The 23,429-nt window shown below is 49.0% G+C and overlaps 1 protein-coding gene across 1 annotated transcript in view; it reads right to left on the reverse strand.

The window, feature by feature from the left end:
- Positions 1–23,429, reverse strand: part of KNTC1 (kinetochore associated 1) — a 238,374-nt gene that overhangs the window by 63,539 nt on the left and 151,406 nt on the right. The window contains exons 34-40 of the mRNA XM_044275719.1: positions 18,174–18,463; positions 15,362–15,534; positions 14,280–14,377; positions 13,728–13,872; positions 8,485–8,541; positions 1,521–1,684; positions 201–305 (exon numbers count right to left, since the gene is read on the reverse strand). Coding sequence (XP_044131654.1) covers positions 201–305; positions 1,521–1,684; positions 8,485–8,541; positions 13,728–13,872; positions 14,280–14,377; positions 15,362–15,534; positions 18,174–18,463 — 1,032 coding nt within the window. The remainder of the gene's footprint in view (positions 1–200; positions 306–1,520; positions 1,685–8,484; positions 8,542–13,727; positions 13,873–14,279; positions 14,378–15,361; positions 15,535–18,173; positions 18,464–23,429) is intronic.

Raw genomic sequence — 23,429 nt, forward strand, 5'->3', positions numbered from 1 at the left:
TAGTTCTAGTTACGCCACTGGAGATAGCTGTCAGTCACTGATAGCTGTACACGGGGGTGGTGTTCGGTTCAGAAACAGCAGAGGTTTAAAGTTTAGAAGAATTTTTTTTTACATATTTTGCTCCGCGTCTCCTGCCTGCGGATTACACCGCATTTCGGGGGGACAGATTCCTTTGTATGATGAACATAATCTTTTCTCACCTTATGTAATAATGCCATTGCAGTGTCTTTAATTATTGCAACTGTTTTCTCTCCCAGTACTGTTATAAATGTTCTTGTTTCTGCCATCACTTTTTCATCATGTAGCTAAAAATGTAACACAAAGTTAGAGGTAACAAAATGTTCCATTTAACCCCTTCAAGCAACAGCCAGTTTGGACCCAGAGCGGAGACTCCGGGGCTGCGACACTTTATAGTGTCACAGCTCCAGTAAGCAGATTGGACGTGACTGTACGTCAAAATGCAGTAAGTCACTTGGAATTTGGATGTACAGTTACGTCCAAATGCCTGAAGGGGCTAAAGGGCTTAAATAAGAAACCAAAAATAGGCAAAAATGTTTTGCCTTCTACTCAAAGAAACCGAAGGATACAGATTAGTGACTCATATGTTTTAAAGGGAATCGGTCACCTCCCAAAAAAAAAAAAAAAAAAATGGAGTAAGCGCTATATAGTGTAAGTGATGCTGAGTACAGTTATGTCATTTTTATCTTCATACTCACTTGCATTCCAATGCCGTGCTCTGACAATCCAGCAGTAAAATACATTGAGAGGACTCCTGAGCTCACACACATAATGGGGGGGACTCAGAGAGGAGTGCTTTCAATGCCTTTTATTGCTGGTTTGGGGGAGCACAGTGTCAGAATTTTAAGTGAGTATGAAGATAAAAATTACTCAGCGTCACTTACACTATACACTGCTTACTCTAGTTTAGAGGGTGTCTTGGAGATGACAGATTCCCTTTAAAGCGGTTTGGAAATATTATCTTACGTAGCAATATAGACAGTAAAACAACTAGATACATATCTGGAATGTCAGTACAATGAACAATGTATTAAAAAACAAACATAAAAGTGATAGGATCGCCTTATAGCCCAGGCCACTGTTGGCGAACCTTTTGCAACAGAGTGCCCAAACTGCAACCCAAAACCCACTTATTTATCGTAAAATGCCAACATGGCAAGTTAACCTGAACAACAATAGTATATCTTCCATTTACTTAATCATTTAGCTATAATTGCCTGCCTACATTCAAAGTGCTGCCTGTGCTGTTAGTATGCCCTGCGCTGATGAATGGCAGGAAAAGTCTAAGGCATATTGGTACGCCACACTATAGACTTATTTTTTTCCAGGGTGCGGGTGCCACAGAGAGGGTTCTGAGTGCCGCCCCTGGCACCCATGCCATAGGTTCGCCACCACTGCCCTAGGCAATTGTATTACTCTGTATTACAATTGTAAATCTACTCTTAAAAGTTCAGGCCATGAATACTAATCACGAATGTTAGTTAGCACAAATGTTACTATACCTTTACACTCAAATGATTGTCCATATTATTTGAAACACCATGTTGTAGACAAGTGCCAAATGCCCTAATCATGAGTTGCAAAGTAAGTTCACACTGGCTGCATTCCTGCAAATTTTCCAACAATGCCAATATAGGTGTCTTAGCAGGTAGCAGTGAATTTTCTCCTGTTGAAACAAAAAAACGAGATTTTTGTGAACTCCCCTGTAAAATCTCTTTCTCGCTTTATTCATTGGGGGACACAGGACCGTGGGTATAGCTTGCTGCTGCCACTAGGAGGCGACACTAGGCTGAAAACTGTTAACAACTGCACAGTGCCATAAGACCAAACCAAAAACAAGGTCCCAACTGGCAATCCATGTACCCCAGATGCCGCACTAAGAACATTGGGTGGAAGCTGTGCCCCCCAATGAATAAAGCGAGAAAGAGATTTTACAGGTGAGTTCACAAAAATCTTGTTTTCTCGCTCATATCATTGGGGGACACAGGACCGTGGGACATCCTAAAGCAATCCCGGGGGAGGGAAGACAAAACCCCCAAGAAAGCAACTCCCTCATGGAAGTCACTACACTGCGGACTGCAAGACCCTGCGGCCGAGAGCAGCATCCGCCGAGGCCAAAGAATGCACCCGGTACAATTTTGTGAAGGTGTGTAAGGAGGACCAGGTCGCGTCCTTACACAATTGGGACGCAGAAGCGTGGTGTAGGTGAGCCCAAGAAGCCCTGACCACTCTGGTAGAGTGAGCTGTGATCCCAGGAGGAGGTGCCGTGTCCTTGGAGCGATAAGCCACAGCAACTGCCGATCAAATCCACCGGGCAATAGTCACCTTGGAGGCCGCAAAACCCTTACGAGGACCCTCTGGGACGACAAAAAGCCTCCGTGCGCCACGACTGACCGGTAAGTCTTCAAAGCCCGCACCACATCCAGACGATGGAGCAAGCCCTCCCTCGAATGAGAAGGCTGCGGACAAAACAAGGGCAGAACAATGTCCTCGTCAATGTGAAAAGCTGATACTACCTTAGGTAGAAAAGATAGTACTGGGCGAAGCACCACTTTATCCTGATGGAACACAAAGAAGGGCTCCTTGCAAGAAAGAGCTGCCAGTTCTGAAACCCTCCTGATAGATGTGATGGTCACTAAAAAGGCCACTTTCCAGGAGAGCAAGCGAAGGGAGACCTCTCTCAGAGGTTCAAACGGAGCAGCCTGGAGTGAACCCAGATCTAAGTTCAGGTCCCAAGAATGCAAGGGGGGACGATAAGGAGGCACTGTGTGAGCCACCCCTTGCATAAAGGTCTAGATCAGACCTATTCCGGCCAGGAGTCTCTGGAAAAAAAATGGACTGGGCAGAGACCTGTCCTTTCAACTAACTAAGCGCCAGACCCAGCTTCAATCCGGACTGCAGCAGAAATGCCAGTATATTAGGAAGGAAAAACCGCCTGGGAGGAAGGTTGAGCTCCTCACAGAAGTGCAAGAAGGACTTCCAAGTCCTGTAATAAATCTTGGATGAGGAGGGTTTACTGGCTCTAATCATTGTCCGAATGACTATCAGAGAAACTCTTCAGTCTCAAAATGAAGGTCTCACTAACCACGCCGTTTAACGTAGTGCAGTGGAAGACTGGACCTTGTGAAAGAAGGTCGGCCCTGAGTGGAAGAGGCCACGGCGCGTCCCCTAGAAGAAGAATGAGGTCTGAATACCAGGCTCAGCGAGGCCAGTCTGGAGCAATCAGGATCGCCTGGATGTTCTCAATCTTGATTCTGCGCAGAATCCGGGGCAGGAGAGGTAAGGGTGGGAAGACGTACAGGAACGAGAAGTCAACCCATGGAGTCACGGGAGCATCCACACCGTGTGCCTCAGGATCCCTTGAGCGACAGAAGCAGCACGGGAGCTTGAGATTGAGCCTGGATGCCATCAAGTCCACGTCCGGATGTCCCCACCGGTGACAGAGAGCCTCGAACACCTCCTTATGTAGAGACCACTCCCCCAGGTCCACCGTCGTCCGGCTGAGAAAATCCGCCGTCCAATTGTCCACTCCCGGAATGTGGACTGCAAATATCACCGGAACTTGGTCCTCCGCCCACTGCAGGATCTTCGCGGATTCCTTCATCACCGGCAGGCTGTGGGTCCCCCCCTTGGTGGTAGATATAAGCCACTGCCGTGTCATTGTCCGATTGCACTCTGATCGGACGGACCTGCAGGAGGGAAGTACAATGTTGAAGGGATAGATAAATGGCCCGGAGCTCCAAGATGCTGATGGGCAGTTTGGACTTCGATTGAGACCAAACGCCCTGGACCGCCCAGGTGGCGAAGACTCCGCCCCAACAGTGAAGACTGGCGTCGGTTGTAATAACCGTCCATGTGACTAGGAGAAAGGATTTCCTCATATCCAGGTGCGCAGGTGCGATCCACCAACTGAGTGCCGACCGTACCTGCCGAGACAGGTGAATCTCCCGATCCATCGAATCCGGAAATTTGTCCCAAGAGGACAAAATGGCATGCTCAAAGGACCTGGTGTGGAACGGAGCAAATGGGACTGCCTCAAAAGGAGGCCACCATCACCCCTAGTACCCGGATACAATTGTGGATAGACGTACTGCGGCGCTGGAGTAGCAGACGCACAGACTGCTGGATGTCCAGTCTCTTGTCCTGTGGTAGGCATACCAATGCCGCGCCCGAATCCAGCATCATGCAAAGGTGGATTCTGATCTGGGTGGACAGATTGTGGGAGATTCACTATCTAGCCGAAGCGGGAGAATGTCCAGGGTGATCCGAAGACTTTCCTCGCACTGAGTGACGGTCAGAGCCTTGATCAGAATGTCGTCCAGATAAGGGAGAAGAGTAATGCCTCTGGACCGCAGAAGGCCCAGAGTAACTTTGTGAATACCCGCGGAGCTGTCGCCAGGCCGAATGGCAGGGCGACAAATTGGTAATAGCACGAATGAAAAGCGAAACAAAGAAAACGTTGGTGAACGGCTGCGATGGGGACCGTGCAGGTAGGCGTCCTGAATGTCTATGGACGCCATGAATTGCCTTGGATCCACAGGATTTACTTTATGCTGTTAAAAACAAAGCAGGGCGCACCATAGGGTAATACCGTTGGTAGACAGATAAAATAAATGGTTCCAGTACAGGGTTCACCTTTTGTGGTTGTGCTATCTGTAGGCACAACTCTAGTAAAAGCTTGTCAATACATGCGATGGAGTCACGATTCACTGGTGGATCTGCAGCCGCGGAGGGATGACTTCTTGTCGGAGATCCCTGAAGTCTCCAAGAAGTGGTAGGATACAGAGATAAATAGATAAAATATCCCAGGGCGTAAGAATCCAGTCCAGATAGTAATAGTAAATAGAAACGTATTTATTGCAGAAGTACAACGCGTTTCGGGGAGTAGTTCCCCTTCATCAAGTACATAACACTGCAGTGTTATGTACCTGATGAAGGGGAACTACTCCCCGAAACGCGTTGTACTTCTGCAATAAATACGTTTCTATTTACTATTACTATCTAGACTGGATTCTTGCGCCCTGGGATATTTTATCTATTTATCTCTGTATGAATTGCCTTGGACCAATGAAGCAATCATGGAGCGAAAGGACTCCATCCTGAACCGTTGAATCCGGAGGAAGCGATTTAGCACCTTGAGGTCCAGCACCGGACGGACCACACCCTCTTTTTTGGGAACTACAAACAGGTTTGAATAAAAACCTGTAAACCTTTCCTCTAGGGGCACCAGAGTTATAACCCCTCGTGTGAGAAGGGATTGGACTGTCTGAAAGAATGCCGCAGCCCGAACTGGATCTCTGGGGGGTTGTGAGAGGAAAAAATGGGTTGGGAGGGATGGACTTGCATTCTATTTTGTAACCCGAGGTGACATCCTCGAGTGTCCATGCGTCCGAGATGTGAGCTCGCCAGATCTCCTGAAAGAGGAGGAGATGACCCCCCACCCGCGAGGGGGGCACACCTTGGAAGACTGTTTTCCGGAAGAGGAACGTGGTGGCTGACCCCACGGATGCCAGGCCGGCTAGGGCTTAAAGGTTGGCTTTTTACGCTGGTCCTGTGTGGGCGGTCTGGCTGCCGATGCAGCTGTCGGACAGGTGCCAGAGTATCGCCGAAAGGACTGATAACGGGAGGACGAAGCTCTAGGACAAAAATAACGTTTCGCCTTGGGTTGTGGAAGATGTGTGCTCTTCCCACCCGTCGCTTCAGATATAATCTCGTCGAGCCGGGAACCAAAGAGTCAAGACCTGGTAAAAGGGAGGAATCTGCCGCCCAAACTTTAAGCCAGAGCTCCCGGCGAATAGAGAATGCGAGAGCCGAAGAGACCGCGACCATAGTACTATAGTCCAAAGCCGCCTCGCAGAGGTACTTCCCTGCCTGAGAGATTTGGACCGCCAAGGAATGGTGCTCTGCAGGTGGGAGATTCGCCGCCAGGTCTTGGTGTAAACGGAGGGTCCACTCCGAGACTGCATTGGCCACCCATGCCGAGGCAAAAATGGGTCGCAGGACCGATCCACTGGCTGCAAATATAGACTTAGAGAGCGCTTCAATGCGACGGTCCACCGGGTCTTGGTGAGAGGAGCCATCCGCAACCAGAATAGACGTGCTCTTAGCTAGGCGAGCGACCGGTGGGTCCACTTTCGGAGGAGAGATCCATTTTTCTACGTAATCAGCTGGAAAAGGATAGAGTAGGTCCAGCCGCTTCGGAACCAGGAAGAGCAGACCTGGATGGTCCTAAGCTTTTGCTACAACCGCAGAAAAGTCGTTGTGCAAGGGGAAAGATTTAAGGGCCTGCTTCGTATGCAAAAATGACACCCCCTGGTGGCTAGTGGAGGGACGGTCCTCTTTTACCTGGAAAGTGTCACAGATAGCAGATACTAGACTATCCACCATGGATGTAATCTGGAAAGATTGCTCCGGATCCATCTCCACATCCGAATCCACAATCTCCCACTCCGACAGCGTGTCACCTTAGAGCGAGGATGCCTGTGATCGGGAATCGGGAGGAGGGGGGGGATGTTGAAGCGTCAGAGGAGGAATGGTGACCTGCTCTGGGACGCTTGCTAGGAAGCCTGCTCCTGGATTGTACGCCCCGAGACTGTGTAGACTGTACTGGTGGTGATTTCTCAATCAAACGACCCATTAGAGAAAGGGTGGAGTGGGAGATTCTAGAAAGTTCTTCCACTGCCCGGGACAGGGCCTTTGCCTTGTCAGGTTCCACACCGCCAGAATGGTCCTGTACTTCTGTAGGGCTGTAGAGGGGAGGGATGGCTCTGTGCAGGCGCCTGGCATGCAGAACACAGAGGTGTTGCCTGTCCACGAGGGGATTTTTCCTTGCACAAAGTGCAGGCATAGTAGATGGCCCTGCAGGTGGCCTGAGGAGAGGTATTGACTGGTTCAGACATGTGTGCCACAGCTACTCTACGCTGGAGGGGGGTAGCAATAGTCCTACCAGAAATGGCGGTAACCAAGGTCCTGCATCTCACCACGCTGAGGAGAGCCAAGCAAAAGAGGGAAGGAACACTGTTGCTGTGGGAAAGATGGCCCCTCCCCCTTCGGACGCTGAGGAGCATGACTGGAGTGAGTTACCTCAAGCCACGCCCCCTGAATGTCCACTCTGTCGCGACTGGAAGCTCCCGTGCGCCCGTAGGAAATAAAATTGAGTGCCGCCATGCCTGCAGGAGGGACGCAGAATGGTGTCAGAAAGTATCCCCGCAGAGAGCTGCAAATGCACAGCAGCATTAACCCACGCTGCCGTGGCCAAGAACTGACGATGTCAGAGCGTCGCCTGCACGCGGCGGCACTTAACCCCCCGAAATGAGGCCAGGACGCTACCCCCTCTCCAGGTCTGTTCTGAGGCTTTCGAGGAGAAAGGGAGGAAGGGCAACCGATTGTGACATAGTCACCTGTCTTCGTCTGTGTTCTTCACCCTTCCTTGTCAGACCAGCAGTGCCACCTCTACAGCCGCTGGCACCTAAGTGGCAGGGGACCGGACAGTAAAGGGTTTGGGGCAGGTAGCCCTCTTGCTGGCAGGAAGCAGGGGAGCTAGGCTGCCCTGGTCCACTTGTCTTCTTGGGGGAGGCAAGGTGGTGGGAACAACAGACACCGGCCAGTCTCCCAGGGAGACAGAGAAGCCCTGCGACTCTGTGTCCCTCCAGAAACCTGTAAAAAACAAAAACGATACAAATAAGATAAAATAAATCACAAGAGCCACCCTGCTAAGGAGCGAGGTCTGCCTCCTACAACACTAAGCTAAAAACTGATATGGTCTCTCCAGGCTGGAGGGGGTATAGCTGGCAGGGGAGGAGCTAACAGTTTTCAGCCTACTGTCACTTCCTAGTAGCAGCAGCAAGCTATACCCACGGTCCTCTGTCCCCCAATGATATGAGCGAGAAAACAACATTTTAATAAACACATGATTAATGCAGTTCTTACACATACTACCAATAATAGAATAAAAGTATCAAGAGTGAAAGTGTGTTACTTCTATCATCACAGAAGCGTAAGGATAAGTTAGTTCACACATGGTTTGGAGGCTCTATCAGCAGATTTGACAGCAAGCATAGAGTAGTATGCATAGCTGTTCTTGATGTAAAAATTATGCAAATCACCCAATGGAGTCTGCTGGGATCCATCCTATGCCAAATGTGAACGGAAAAAATATAAAATCAAGTTTGTGGTGTAATTGCTGAAGGTTTTCTGTACTGAAAAGTACAATGCAAGGCAATGGGTTTTACATAAACTCATTCACATGCTGCAGAAGTATTCTGGGGGCTTTAAGGGCAAGATTCAGAGTTTTAAATCAGCCGCCTGCCCTATTCTATGCTGATATCTTACATATTTTTTCCAGCAAATTTCATTATTTCAGTGAAGGATTTAGAAAATATACAAATTTAGCCAGACTTGACAATCACTGTACACAACACTGTGTGTAAATTATAACAGGTGGATGTATAAAAACACTGGTATTACCGTTAATATATGGGCTGTTGGCCGAATTCACGCAATCGAGAGGATACAGCTTTTGACCTGTAAAGTAAATAAATTAGTCTTTCTAACGTGAAGTTGGGATTATAGAATTATACCAAAGACCTGTCCCAAGATTGACACTTCACCTATCCTTTGGATAGGTGATAAGTGTCTGGTCGCTGGGTATCCCACTGTTGGGACCACTACCAATCATGAGAAAGAGGGTCATGCATTTAAAGGGAACTTGTCACATAGAAAAAGGAGATTTTTTTTGTGAAACTCACCTGTAAAATCTTTTTCTCGTCTTTTCCATTGGGGGACACAGACCATGGGTATAGCTTAGAGGTATTAGTAGGAGGGACACTATGCAATCACAAAAGAGCTCCTCCTTGGAGAAAGGATCTCCCCGACCTCAGGTTCAATGGGCATAGCCACCAACGGAGAGCTGCCCGAACCCGCCGAGACAAGCGGATGCGATCGTCCAGAGTGGAAGGATCTCCTGTTGTAACAAGCGAGTGTGAAACTAGGCATATGGAACGGCCTCGAAAGAGGCCACCATAAGACCCAGGACACGCATGCATTCCCGTATGGAGAGGAACTGGGAGCGCAGTAGATGCGACACTGCCCCCTGGATCTGGGAGGACTTGGAGGGTGACAGGAACACTCTGGCGGACAAGGTGTCCAAGGTGGGATGGGAGGAGAGAGGACTTTGGGAAATTGATTATCCAGCCGAACTGTTCCAGAGTCTGAACAGTGATCCGGACGCTGTCCTCGGCCTGCGGAAGCGAGGGGGCTCTTATCAGGATATCGTCCAGATAGGGAAGCAAAGGAATGCCCCTGGTACGAAGAAGCGCCATGATCGGTGCCAGGATCTTGGTAAAGACCCGAGGGGCGGTTGCCAACCCGAAAGGAAGGGCGACAAACAAAGTGACGAGCCCCCAATGGCGAAGCGCAGGAATCGTTGGTAAAATTCTGCGATTGGAACATGCAGATAAGCGTCCTGGATGTCCACAGACGCGAGGAACTCCCCTGGAAGAAGAGAAACAATAACAGAGCGGAGGGATACCATTCGAAATCTCCGCACCCGTAGAGATTTGTTGAGCAGTTTTAGGTCCAAGATCGGACGCACCGACCCCGCTTTCTTTGGGACCACGAACAGGTTTGAATAAAAACCTGTGCTCTGTTCCACTGGAGGAACGGGGGTAATAACTCCCCGGCCCAGAAGGGAAGAAACTGCCCGTAAGAGGTCTGAGGCTCTGGTCGGATCCCCCGGAACGTGAGAGGAAAAAACAACCCGGTGGTCTGGACGCAAACTCTATCTTGTAACCAGACGTTACAATCTCGAGAGCCCATGCGTCCTGAACATGAGCCCTCCAAACCTGCTGATAAGAAAGCAGGCGGCCCCTTCATGCAGAAGATTGCTTTGGAGCGGCAGGGTGGGTCGACTGTGTCCTCGGGTGCCAGGTAGGCTGGGGTTTAAAAGAGGGCTTCTTGCGGGAGTCCTGTGACCCTCCTGCAGAGGAAACAGGCGACGACTTGTTCGCAGAGAATCGGCGAAAGGACTGGTACCGAGAACCGGAAGTCCTCGCCTGAAAGGGGCGCTTAGCCCTAGGCTGGGGAAGGTGAGTGCTCTTGCCTCCAGTAGCGGCAGAGATGAACTCATCCAGTTGAGCCCCAAAAAGTCTGGCACCCTCAAAGGGGGGGGGTACGCAAGGGAACGCTTGGAGGAAGCATCAGCGTCCCATACCTTCAACCAGACCTCCCTGCGTTGAATGACCGAGAGGGCCGAAATGCGGGCAAAAAGGGAACCGATGTCCATGGAAGCCTCACAGAGGAATTTGGAGGCCTGAGACATCTGGAGAACCAAATCCAGTGTGTCCGCAGATGCACCTTGGTCCGCCAGGTCATGGTGATGGCGCTGCAGCCACATTGAGAGAGCTCTGGCCACCCATGCCGAGGCAAAGGCAGGTCGCAGGGATGTGCCCGCCAGTGAGAATATGGATTTGGCCAGAGAATCTAGACGACTGTCCACAGCGTCCTGCAGAGAGGAGCTGTCCAGGACAGGGAGGGCCGTGTTTTTGGCCAACCTGGCTACCGGGGGGTCCACCCTAGGGGGAGAAGACCACTTCTCCACGCTGTCCGCCGGGAAAGGATGGAGAGTATCTATGCGTTTTGTGGCGGAAAACTTCTGATTAGGACGGTTCCATGCCCTGGCTATGACAGCGGAAAATTCCTCATGGACCGGAAAGACAGCAGCCTCCGTTTTTTGGGGAGGAAAAAGGGCGAACTCCCTCCTAGTGGAAGGAGGAGAATCCCCTTGGAGATTAAAGGAGTCACGGACAGCCGCTACTAGATCAGCCACCATGGTGGAGAGCTTTGGCGGAAGGTCCCGCTCCGTGACCTCGTCCGAGCCGGGGGGGGGGGGGGGGGATGGGGAGTCTGAGCAAGCTTCTAGCCGAGGGGGAGAAGTGGAGTCATCCGAGGAGGGATGCTGTCGCTCACTCTGCCTCTTAGTAGTCAGGCGTCCTCTGCGGGAACCACTGTGAGAGGACGGAGTGGTTGGCGCCGCAGGATTGGAAACGGACATACGTTCCATAAAAGACATGGCTGCCTTGGCGAACAGGGCCAAATCAGCGGCCGCGCTGGACATGGCAGATGCCCAAGCGGGGTCCGCAGTGACCTGGGGGGGGGCTGGACTGGGCAAGAGAAGGGGAAGAAAGGTGATTCTGTCCAGGGGCAGGGCAGGAGGCACAGGCACCAGTGCCCGAAAGTGGGAGCAGACACTCCATACAGGACCCCATTGGGGTCTGAGAAGAGGTCTTATCGGCATGATGGTCTCTTCACAAAAGTGACTGGAATCAGTAGAGAGAGAAAAAATCCTACCGCTTAGGCAAGAGCACAAGTAACTAATCCAGAGAGGAGCGGGGGAGCAGCCGTTCAGTTCAGAAACTTCTCAGCAGCAGCAGGAAGGAGCCGGAGTGCCGATTAGGCTCCACCCCCCAGCCATGATTAGGCTCCCCCCCCCTTCCCCCCGATCGCATCATAGGAGCACGAAAAGAGCGTGTGCTCGCTCTGTTTAAAGAAGGGAAATAAAATGGCCCTCGGCGCTGCTCAGCGTAGAAAAAACTAAAGTAAGGCGTCCCCAGCAAGAGGGATGACAAGCCCAGAGAAGCGGAGACCGGAGGGGGAAGTGCGCTGCTTGTGAGATAAAGCAGCGCCGCTCAGAGACATGATATGCCGCCAGAGAAGAAGCCGGAGTGTCCAGAGACGCCTGCCCAGTTAAGTGCCTCCTTGACCCTTGCGCCCCAGACAGAACAACAATGCAACCAGATCTTCTCCCTCGACTCCAGGACCAGCAGGGATGCACCTCTTCAGACATCCGACTCCTTGTTCAGGAGAGCAGTGCTCTGGTGGAGGGGGGCAGCAGGTGACCCAGAAGCTGGTGGGATGTCGGAGCTGACAGGTCGAGCCCGGATCCACTTGCCTTCTTGGGGGGATAATGGAGGCAGCCTGGCAACGTCCAACAGGCGGGCACTCCATGGGGGACCAGGAAGGCGCAATGCTGACCTGCGTCCCCAGCTGGAAGAAAAATAACAAAAGGGAGATTAATGAAAAAGTGTCAACCTCCTTCACCAGACACTAAGCAAAGACTGAGTTCCTCCTGGTGGAGTCGGGGGGTATAGCCCGAGGAGGAGGAGCTCTTTTGTATTTGCATAGTGTCCCTCCTACGAATACCTCTAAGCTATACCCATGGTCTGTGTCCCCCAATGGAAAAAAGTACGAGAAACGCATATTAAACGGCTAGCATTACCTTCTAGAAGTCTGTAACTTGTTGCCAAAATTGGTTTTGTTCTTTATGTCAGAGGCACCCAATAGCAAAAAACAAACCAAAAAAAACAAACTTATTCCACTGCCCGCGTCCTGTAAACTAGGCTTTTTAAGTAAAGGGGCAGCGGCTTTCTCTCCCGAAGTCAAGCTTGCCGCACTCCCTTTCCTGCCCCTAAGCGTTTCATTGATAGATGTTCAAATTCCTAACATGCCAAATGCAGGGTCTAAATCCTGTGCATGTACCACGTCCGTGTTCCCAGCGGCTCAATGCACAGTCGCCGACTTGCATGCGTACCACTAAACATTCACAAGCGTATGACGTTCACACCTGTGAAGGTTTAGTAGCGCACACGCGAGTCGGCACATACGCAATGAGCAGGAATAACAGGGACACTGTACATGCAAGGGATTTAGAACTTGACATGACAGGAATTTGAACATCTATCAATCAAATGCTTAGAGGTGGGGAAAGGGGGCGCAGCGAGCTCGACTTCAGGAGAGAAAGCCGCTGCTCCCTTGGCTTCAAGAGCCTAAGGGTACTTTCACACTAGCGGTTTTCTTTTCTAGCATAGAGTTCCGTCACAGGGGCTCTATACCGGAATAGAACTGATCAGGCACATTCCCATGCATTTGGAGAGTAATCCGTTCAGGATGCATCAGGATGCCTTCAGTTCAGTTGTTTTGACTGATCAGGCAAAAGATAAAACGGTAGCATGCTACGGTTTTATTTCCAGCGAAAAAAACGGAATACTTTTTTCCCCATAGGAATGTATTAGTGCCGGAGCCGATTCAAAATACCGGATCCGTCCTGCACATGCGCAGACCGGTAAAAATGTGAAAAAAAAATACAAGATGGATCCGTCTGTCCGCATGACAAGCGGAGAGATGGATCCATTCTTGCAATGCACTTGTGAGACTGATCCGCATCCAGATCAGTCTCACAAATGCTTTCAGTCACATCTAAAATCGGCAGATCACACTGCCGCAAATGTGAAAGTAGCCTTATTTACATGATGCGGGCAAAAGAATAAATTTTAATTTATTTTTTTGCCATTAGGTGCATCTGACACCAAGGACAAAACCAACTTTGGAAACAAGTTACAGACTTCGATAAGGTTATGCTCGCTGTTTAAAATACATTTTCGATGTGACAGGTTCCCTTTAAATGGCAATGGTCAGCTGGTGTCATGGCACTGGGACTAACAAAGATAGCATTGTACTCCGCTGCCTCCATCAGTCTCAGACTTTGAAAGCTGCAATGGTACAAATGGTGGACGCAGGAACCTCGTCCTCCTGAATAATGACAGTCCCAGTGATGGGACCCCCATGATCAGACACTTATAGTCCATCTGATGGATAGGAGATTCATGTTGATTTTGAGACAACCCCTTTAAACAAGTTAATAGATAATTAATTACCAATTATACTTGGAACAAAAGCAGTAGTTAAGTCATAAGCAACTGGCAGAACCACCAATGGATCAAGGACAATTCCATCTTCATTAAAGAAATCTTCAAAAGTCCACTCTTCATAATGGTCTCTTTCACCACCAAAACTGGCATTCTGTGAAGGTGGGCAGAAGTTACAAGCAATAAATGCAGTAAAAAGCCAAGACAACATTCTGGGATATTTGTAAGAACTTTTATCACTTACACCATAGCCTGTGTAGACTAGGTTCAAATCTGTGGTAAATTTTTATTTTTTTTTCCTTTTCCAATGAAAGAACAGAAAAATAAATAAAAATGGAGCGGGATATCCTGGACACTAACGACACCTATTGACTATAACAAAGTCATCAGTTTTCCAGAATTGCATGTAGTGGTATTTTGTCGTATTTTTACAGAATCTGCGATGAAGGCCCCTGACTGACACTCCACTGTAGATGTGAATCTAGGTCTATGCTACTAGTACTGCATGCAATAAAAATTAATAAAAACAAAAGGAAACGAAAACCCAAACATAAAACTTACTTTAGTTATGAAACCATAGTCTTCAATTTCACATTGCCTATAAAGTTCCATGGCTATGTGAGTATATTTACATAATTCCAAAGCATCAAGCAAGAGATCTGGAAAAAAAAATATCACATTAATGTGTCATCGTATTCTAATTACTTTAAAAAACCAATAACAAATAAGATTTGATTAAATATCACAAAAGCATATATTCAAAAAGAACCAAAGGTAGTATCTATTTATACATATTTGACACCTACAGTCATTTACTATTGTGATGGCTGATAATTAGATTTATTAAAATGAGTTATATTTTATAAAATTAGGATTGGTGCTTTGCAAATGTGGTGCCAATATATAAAAAGGAGTAAAAAGAAAAAAAAAAAATGAGGAAACTATCGGCTGGTAAGTTTAACATCTGTCGTTGGAAAACTATTTGAATATTTTATAAGAGATTTCTAGGGTGTAATAATACAGGTTACAGTTACTACAGATGGGTTCTTGATCCAGGGAGTTATTCTGATTGCCTGAATAGTCGGGAAGGAGTATTTTCCCCTAAAATGAGGAAAATTGGCTTCTACCTCATATGGCTTTTTGCCTTCCTGTGGATCAACTTTGCAGGATAACCGGCTGAACTGGATGGACAAATTGATTTTTTTTTTATCAGCCTTACAAACTATGTTACTATGCCCCATTAACTAGAATAGGACCCATGCACAATAATCCCTGGGTATTGGATGGATGCCCCTTGAACCCATCCAACCAGTACAGTTGTGTTTCACCACAACTAATGAGCCTGGCAGAGTATAACCAGACAACCCCTTTAAGTGGCGACATTATAGAAACACTGATAATCTCTGATGAGAAACAACCCAAAACATTTTACTCATATAGCAAATTTGATTTAAATTTAAGTGCATATTTTTTTTGAAGGATCTGAAATTGCAGGATGACTATAATAGAGTCTGACAGAGATCCGGACAATATCAGGCAAATACCCAGAGAGCTCCGGCAGGCTGTTCTCTGACGCAACTGAAAGGCAGTGTGAAACAGGCCTTGGTTTATGAGTTTTATTTAGATTGAGTGCTAGACCTTACCTGGACTACATATCGCAGATGCTTTACAGGCCAGATGGTAAGTAACAGCTGGGAGATTCATTCCTGGGGGAATTACCATCGGAGTATTTGCTTCCAACATTTGGCAAAGTTTTTGGGAAACCAGAAAGAGTAATTCTGCAGTCTGAGCATTCCAGTGATGTTCATATAAATGACTAAAAATAAAAATGAATGTTAATACACACAGAGTCAATGAGTCCAATATTTTGGCAATGGGTTTGTAACCAGTGATGGCCAGTTTGCATGTGAACATATGCGGACTTGTCAAAAAAGATAGCAGCCCACATATGTTCTCAGGCGAACAATGCCAACTGGCCATCACTGTTTGTAATCTACAGTCATTTAGATTAAATGGACATCAGCTAAGATGAAAAAAATCAATAGTGATTTCAAATGCATAACAAATTTCTCAACCGCAAAAGAATCACAGGTGGCACTGCTGATACATGTTCACACTGGTGCGTCCCTGCACAAGCCTCTCGATACCTCCAAACAAAAATTAGCGAGGTGGTGCACAATCCAAAATATAAAGTCATTAAAGGGATTCTGTCACCAGTTTTTGACCCCACATTCAAAAATATGGTTATGTGCATGGAGCCCTTGTGATTCCTAATGTGGTCTTATAAGCTAAATCTGTGTGCTCATTTAGTGTAAAAAACGTTTTATCTAACCTGTCATTCATCAGATTAAGGTGCCCAGGAGGATGCTCATGTGTCCAAGATGCCGCCCGCCGCCGCCATTCGTGCCCAGCTCCTCCTTTGCTTTCATCAGCGATGAGCCCAGCTCCTCCTTTGCAGTCATCAGCGCCGCCTTACAATCCTTTTCCCACGCCTCCAGCTCTCCCTCACTCCCCCCTCCTTCTTCTCTAATATCCCGCGCGTGCGCACAGGCCTGTGCCTGATGCGCCCGTGCGGACTTCTCCGTTCAGCTTCATTGAGCGAAGTGCGCATGCGCCGGCACTTCGCTCAACCTCCCGATGACCTGAACGCTGGCGAACGCGCGGGATCTTAAAGAAGGAGGGGGGAGTGAGGGAGAGCCGGAGGCGTTCCAAAGTATTCTCAGGCAGCGCTGATGACAGCAAAGGAGGAGCTGGGCACATCGCTGATGAAAGCAAAGGAGGAGCTGGGCACGAGTGGCGGCGGGCGGCATCTTGGAGACATGAGCATCCTCCTGGGCACCTTAATCTGATGAATGACAGGTTAGATAAAACGTTTTTTACACTAAATGAGCACACAGATTTAGCTTATAAGACCACATTAGGAATCACAAGGGCACCATGAACATAACCATATTTTTGAATGTGGGGGTCAAAAACTGGTGACAGTATCCCTTTAAATCTTGCAAACGGAGATGAAAAAAAAATAGGCAGCACTCACCAATGGTTCATTTGCTTCTTTATTTCAAGCAGACAAGTGCTTCATGCGGCAAGGTAGCAGTTAGCCAGATTCACATACCAGTGGCTGACCTCTTATACCCCGGCGTCAGGTTGCCATGGAAATCCACAACAACCAGGCGCCGCACACAAGAGATCATTAATCAACATGTTACAACAAAGAGATACAATATTACAAAAAACACATTTAATTCATTGCGCTCATTCAGACCAAGCTGACCTGTTGCTCCTGTACAAATGATCCACTTTGCTTCTTTTTGCAAAAGGGTGCAGTGTCTGTCTCCTCCCTGAACTGGGTATGGGACAGTCTCTATCCCAGCAAACTGCAGTGCTTTCACAGTCACATGGTCAATTAGTCTGGTGCAACCTTTTCCCGTCTTTATAGAGTTAAAGTGTTCCCTGATCCTCTCAAATAAAGATCTGAGTGTCTTACTCACATAGAAGTGGCCACAATCACACATCAAAACATATACTACATAAGTACTTCTACAGTTTATGAAACTAGTGATCCTTTTTGTGATGGGACCTATTTTGACAATCTTTTTTTGGCAATTATGTTCACATAGCGAACAACTGCCACACTGTCGAGTATGGACTGTAAGCTGCCTGACTGACTGGGATTGACAAAGTTCAGAAATGATTACATTTAAGGAATATCTGCCTCTTAAAGAGTAATTTTTTCCCCACTCAGATAGACTGTGTAAGTGCATAGTTATAACTTACTAATATACTTCATTCACTGGTTCCATTATTTTCCCTGCGTAAATTCTGCACAAAGATCATGTGGTGCAGTCCCTATTACTTGTCATCCACTGTATGTTGCCAAATGAATTTAGTCTCCGTCTCAAAGAACTATGTAGACGATTTTTAAACTGGTGTGGGCGGCTCTAGCGTGGAGCGCTCGTCCCCACTACATCCACATGTTCCTAGTACAATGCGGTCAAATGGTATAGATGCAGTTGAAACAGCCCAGGTATACCATGTGACCGCATGGTACTGTGAACATGTAACTGTAGCGGGGACGAGTGCTCCTTGCTAGAGCCGCCCACACTAGTTTAAAAATTGCCTACAAAGTCCTTGGAGACTGAGGCGAAATTCATTTGGCAGTGGATGACAAGTTTAGGGACTGTTAGAATGGAACCGGTGAGTGAAGTATATTAGTAAGTTATAACTATGCACATACACAGTCTATCTGAATGGAAAAAATAAAGTTTAGTTACTCTTTAAGCTATCCAGACATAATAGTTCACACCAATTTTTTATGGTGTCAGATTTTCTTTAGAAAGCAATACAAGGAAGCAATCAATATGTAAAATGCAAACAAGCTACATGGCTTGCAATAGAATAACTACGGCATACTAACAGAGGTGAGAATGAAACAGGTACAGTGCCAAATCATACCTGCATATCTCAAGTGTTTTGTCAACTTTTCCAGCAGATAATGCCCTTAAGGCCAATTCTGCTCCAAGCTCCTGCTCTGTGACTTGCAAGAGTAAAGCAAGTCTATAAAGTCTGGACTCTGTTGAAGGCACTTTGGACTGCTTATCAAGACTTGCATTTTGTTCTGATGTCTTTTCTAATTTCGACTTGGATCTTGTAGTTTCATAAGCTATAATGTGCTCTTCTCTGAGCCGAGACACCAAAGATCGGTTTTCATATTCCTCAAGTGAAAGGAATATATCAAAATCTTCCTACAAAAAAAAAAAAAAAAAAAAAAAAAAAGAGAGTTTAGAGACTGCAAATAACGAGATTTTGTGAAACTCACCTGTAAAATCTGTTTCTCACTTGATTCATTGGGGGACACAGGACCATAGGTATAGCTGCTGCTGCCACTAGGAGGCGACACTAGGCTGAAAACGGTTAGCTCCTCCTCCGCCAGATATACCCCCTCCGGCCAGGAGAGAGCTCTCAGTTTGTGCAAAAGCAGTAGGAGAAGCAGAACAAAAAACGGAATACAAACAACAACAACCGCACACGGTCAACAGACCAGAACGGAACGAAGCCCCAGGAACCTGGCGCCCCACCTGCCGTACTTAGAACACGGGGTGGGTGCTGTGTCCCCCAATGAATCAAGCGAGAAACAGATTTTACAGGTGAGTTTCACAAAATCTCGTTTTCTCGCTCATATCATTGGGGGGACACAGGACCATGGGACGTCCTAATGCAGTCCCTGGGGAGGGAAATCAAACAATGTGAAGAAAACACGAGCACCTCGTGACAGGCATCACACCGCGGCCTGCAAGACCAGGCGGCCCAGAGCTGCGTCCGCAGAAGCAAGAGAGTGTGAACCCGGTAAAACTTTGCAAAAGTGTGAAGTGACGACCAAGTCGCGGCTTTACACAACTGAGCCAACTCTTTGTGGAAGTGAGCCCAGTCGGACCCAAGCGCCCCCTTGGTAGAGTGGGCCGTAATCCCCGGGGGAGGATCCTTGTCCCAGACGCGGTAACATTCAAAAATAGAAGAACGGATCCACCACGCATTCGTCACCTTCGAGGCTGCCAACCCCTTCGGAGAACCCTCCGGAATGACGAACAAAGCACCCGTACACCGAAAGGGGGCCACGGCCGACAGGTAAATCCGCAGAGCCCGCACCACATCCAAACAGAGCAACAATACCTCCCTCGGGTGGGAGGGCAGAGGACAAAAAGAAGGCAATACAATGTCCTCATTGATGTGGAAAGCTGAAATGACCTTAGGCAAAAGGCAGGAACCGGGCGAAGCACCACCTTATCCTGATGAAAACTCAAAAAAGGTTCCCAGCACGACAGGGCCGCCAGCTCGGACACACGCCTAATAGATGTGATGGCCACCAAGAAGGCTACCTTCCATGACAACATGTGAAGGGAACCCTTTCTCAGGGGTTCGAAGGGTGAATTCTGAAGAACTCCTAAGACCAGATTGAGGTCTCACGGATGTATGGCGGGGAGGTAAGGCGGAACGGAGTGCGCAACGCCTTGAAGAAAAGTCTTGACCGGACCCATTCCCGCCAGTGAACGCTGGAAGGAAATGGAAAGGGCAAACACCTGACCCTTCAATGAGCTGAGCGCCATGCAGAGTTCCAGGCCAGACTGAAGGAAAGCCAGGACCACCAGCAGAGAGAAGAACCTGGGAAACGGGTCACGCTCCTTGCAGAACCGCAGGAAGGATCTCAAAGTCCTATAGTAGATTCTGGATGAGGTGGGCTTCCTGGCCCGAATCAGCGTCTGAATGACCGCATCAGAGAAGCCCCACCGCTTCAGGAGGAATATTTCAAGAGCCACGCCGTCAAACAGAGTATCTAAACTCTGGTGGAAGACGGGCCCTCGAGACAGAAGGTCGGGTCTGAGCGGTAGCAGGTATGAAACTTCCCCTGGAAGGAGGACTAGATCTGAGTACCACGCTCTGCGCAGCAATACGGAACTATCAAGAGGGCCGGAATGCCCTCCCACTTGATCCTGCGGTGGATCTGGGGCAGGAGGGACAACAGCGGGAAGGCATAGAGGAATGTGAAGTCATCCCATGACGCCACCAGAGCGCGGGATCCCTTGCGCGGGCGAAGTAGAGCGGAAGCACGCCCCCACCGGTGACAGAGGTCAAACACCTCACATGTTGTCATGGAGGTAGCCTCCGGATGGAGACCACTCCCCCGGACCCATCGTCGTCCGGCTGAGGAAGTCTGCTGTCCAGTTGGCAACTCCCGGAATGTGAATCGCTGAGAGAGCCGGAACATGGGCTTCCGCCCACCTGAGGATCTTTGCAGCTTCCGACATGACGATCGAACTGCGAGGAAGGAAGGCGTACCAGGGTCGCTTCAGAGTCCAGGGTCATCCTGAGGAATCGAATACAGGTGGTCGGAATCAGGGAAGACTTCTTCCTGTTGACTATCCACCAGAAACGGGCGAGAGAATCCAACACGATGCAAAGACTCTCCTCGCACTGCCGGGCAGACGGCGCCTTGATCAGGATGTCGCCCAGGTATGGGAGTAAGGCAATGCCCCTGGAGCGCAGAAGGCCCATGAGCGGGCGAGCACCTTGGCAAACACCCGCGGAGCTGTCGCCAAACCAAATGGGAGGGTGACGAACTGGAAATGACTTGAGTTGATCGCGAAACGTAGGAACCGCTCGTGGGCGAACCCGATGGGAACGTGTAGGTAAGCGTCCTGTATATCCACGGAAGCCAGCCATTCCCCTTGCGCCAAGGAAGCTGTGACGGTACCGAAGGTATCGATTCACCGTCTTGAGGTCTAACACCGGCCGGACCGCGCCCTCTTCTTTGGCACAATGAACAGGTTTGAATAGAAACCTGGGAACCACTCCTCCGAGGGAACCGGGGAGATCACTCCCCTTTCCAGGAGGGAGTGAACGGCCTGAAAGAAGGCCGCCGCCCGAGCAGGGTCCTTGGGAGGTTGGGGAAGGGAGGTGACCACCTCGAGTGCCCAGGCATCCGTGATGTGGGCCCGCCCAACCTCCTGAAAATGAAGGAGCCAACCCCCCAACCAGACAGGTGGGGGCGCACCTTCATGCTAGAGATTGCTTTCCAGAGGAAGACCTCTGTGGTTGAACTAGAGGACGCCAGGCGGGTTGGGGCTTGAAGGAAGGCTTCGGCCGCCGGTCCTGGGCGGGCTGCCTCGGGGCCGCCGGACGGGTGCCAGTAAACCGGCTAAAGGAGTGAGATCAGGCCGCAGAGGGGCGAGGACGAAAAGTGTGCTTGGGCATGAAGAATCCGCCTGCCAGGCCTTAAGCCAAAGTTCCCGGCAATTAGAGCCAGCAAAAGCGGAGGACCGCGCGACCATGGAACCAGCGTCGAGGGCCGCCCCGCAAAGATATTTCCCTGCGTGAGAGATCTGGACCACCAGGGCTTGAAGTTCCGCACTGGAAAGGTCAGAGTCTAGGTCTTAGTGCAAGCGCAAAGCCCATTCAGAGACCGCCTTAGCCACCCACGCCAAGGTGAAAATGGGGCGAAGGGCCGAACCATTGGCCGTAAAGATAGATTTAGTGAGGGATTCAATCCACCTATCCATCGGGTCCTGCAAGGAGGAACCAACTGCTACCGGAATAGTAGTGTGCTTAGTCAAGCGAGCCACAAGTGGGCCTACTTTTGCGAGGAAGACCATTTACGCACAGAATCAGGGGGAAACAGATAGAGAAGATCCAAACGCTTCAGAACTAGAAAGCGCGAGCGAGTCGGCTGTTCCCAAGCTTTGGTCGTCAGTAGGGAAAAGTCGCCGTGGATCAGAAATGACTTTGGGGCCTGCTTGGTTCGCAGGAAGGATACCCCTTAGTGAGAGGAGGAGGAGCTCTCATCCTGCAGTTAGAAAGTGTACCGGATCCTTTGACGGCAGGAAGAGAAGGCCACGGCGGGAAACTAAGCCACCCCGCCATCGGCAGCTGCAGCGATGGGCCACGCACCCTCGATCGGCAAAAGACCGCGAAATTGAGGAAAAAAAAACATAAGGAAGCCGGGGCACTGGATAACGTGGGGGGGGGGGAGAGAATCAGAACAGTGAGGGAGACTCAGGGCCAAAGCGGAGGGTGGGAGAGGGAGAGATAGATACAAGTAGAGGCCGCAGGAGCAGAGTCGCTCCCGCGCGGCCATTAACCCTAACAATGCCATCGCCCCCTCCAGCTGCCGTCTTGGTAGGAAGGCTGGTGCTAACGCTCCCCCAGCAACTCCGATGCGCTTAACCCTTGCAGTGCCAGACATCAGACATACAAAACACAGAGAGACATACTTACCTGTCTTCATCTGTGGTTTTCACCCTTCTAACACAGACCATCAGGGCCACCTCTTCAGTCCCTGGCACAAGTGACAGGGACTGGAGTGAAGGGCAGGAACAGGTGGCCCTATGGCTGGGGGTAGCAGGAGAGATAAGCTGACCTGGTCCACTTTTTCTTCTTGTGGGAGGCAGAGCGGTGGAATATCCATCACCAGTCAGCATCCCGGGGATGCAGAGCCCCGCTGCGGCTCTGGACCCCCATGTCCTGAAAAGAAAGAGAAAAATAAAAAAGAACATAACAGCCACCCTGCAAGCAGGGGGTCTGCCTCCTACGACACTAAGCTAAAAACTGAGCTCTCTCCTGGCCGGAGGGTGTATAGCTGGCGGAGGAGGAGCTAACAGTTTTCAGCCTAGTGTCGCCTCTTAGTGGCAGCAGCAGCTATACCCTTGGTCCTGTGTCCCCCAATGATATGAGCGAGAAAGAATAGTTTGCACAGCTTTGGGGGATGCGAATTTGTCATAAGAGGAACTGTCCTCCTGTGTCACAAGGGCATTTTATGCAAGTGACAGTATGAAAATTGAGTCTTTTGGTGTCAATAACTGCCCTCTTAGGCGACATCAGTTTTTAGAAAGAGTTTCCAAGATGATATTGATGGAATGCTTTTAAAGAGGACCTGTCGTCACAAAATGCAATGCAGCCTGAAAGCACCATGTTATTATTGCAGGAGAAGCTGAACAGATTGATATACTGTATATTTTTGCGGGAAAAGATTCAGTAAAACCTGTAATTTATCTCTTTGCTTTTTTCTACTTTCTGTGCCAATTACTGTTACCCCTCTCTCCTGTACCGATAAATATTCACAGGAGGTGAAAAAAGCATAGATCTAAATATATACATTACAGGTTTTACTGATTCTTTTGCCACAAAAAAAAAAAAAAATAGATGTCAGTCTGCTCAGCT

Source organism: Bufo gargarizans, chromosome 1 (assembly GCF_014858855.1).
Source record: "Bufo gargarizans isolate SCDJY-AF-19 chromosome 1, ASM1485885v1, whole genome shotgun sequence".
NCBI lineage: Eukaryota > Metazoa > Chordata > Amphibia > Anura > Bufonidae > Bufo > Bufo gargarizans.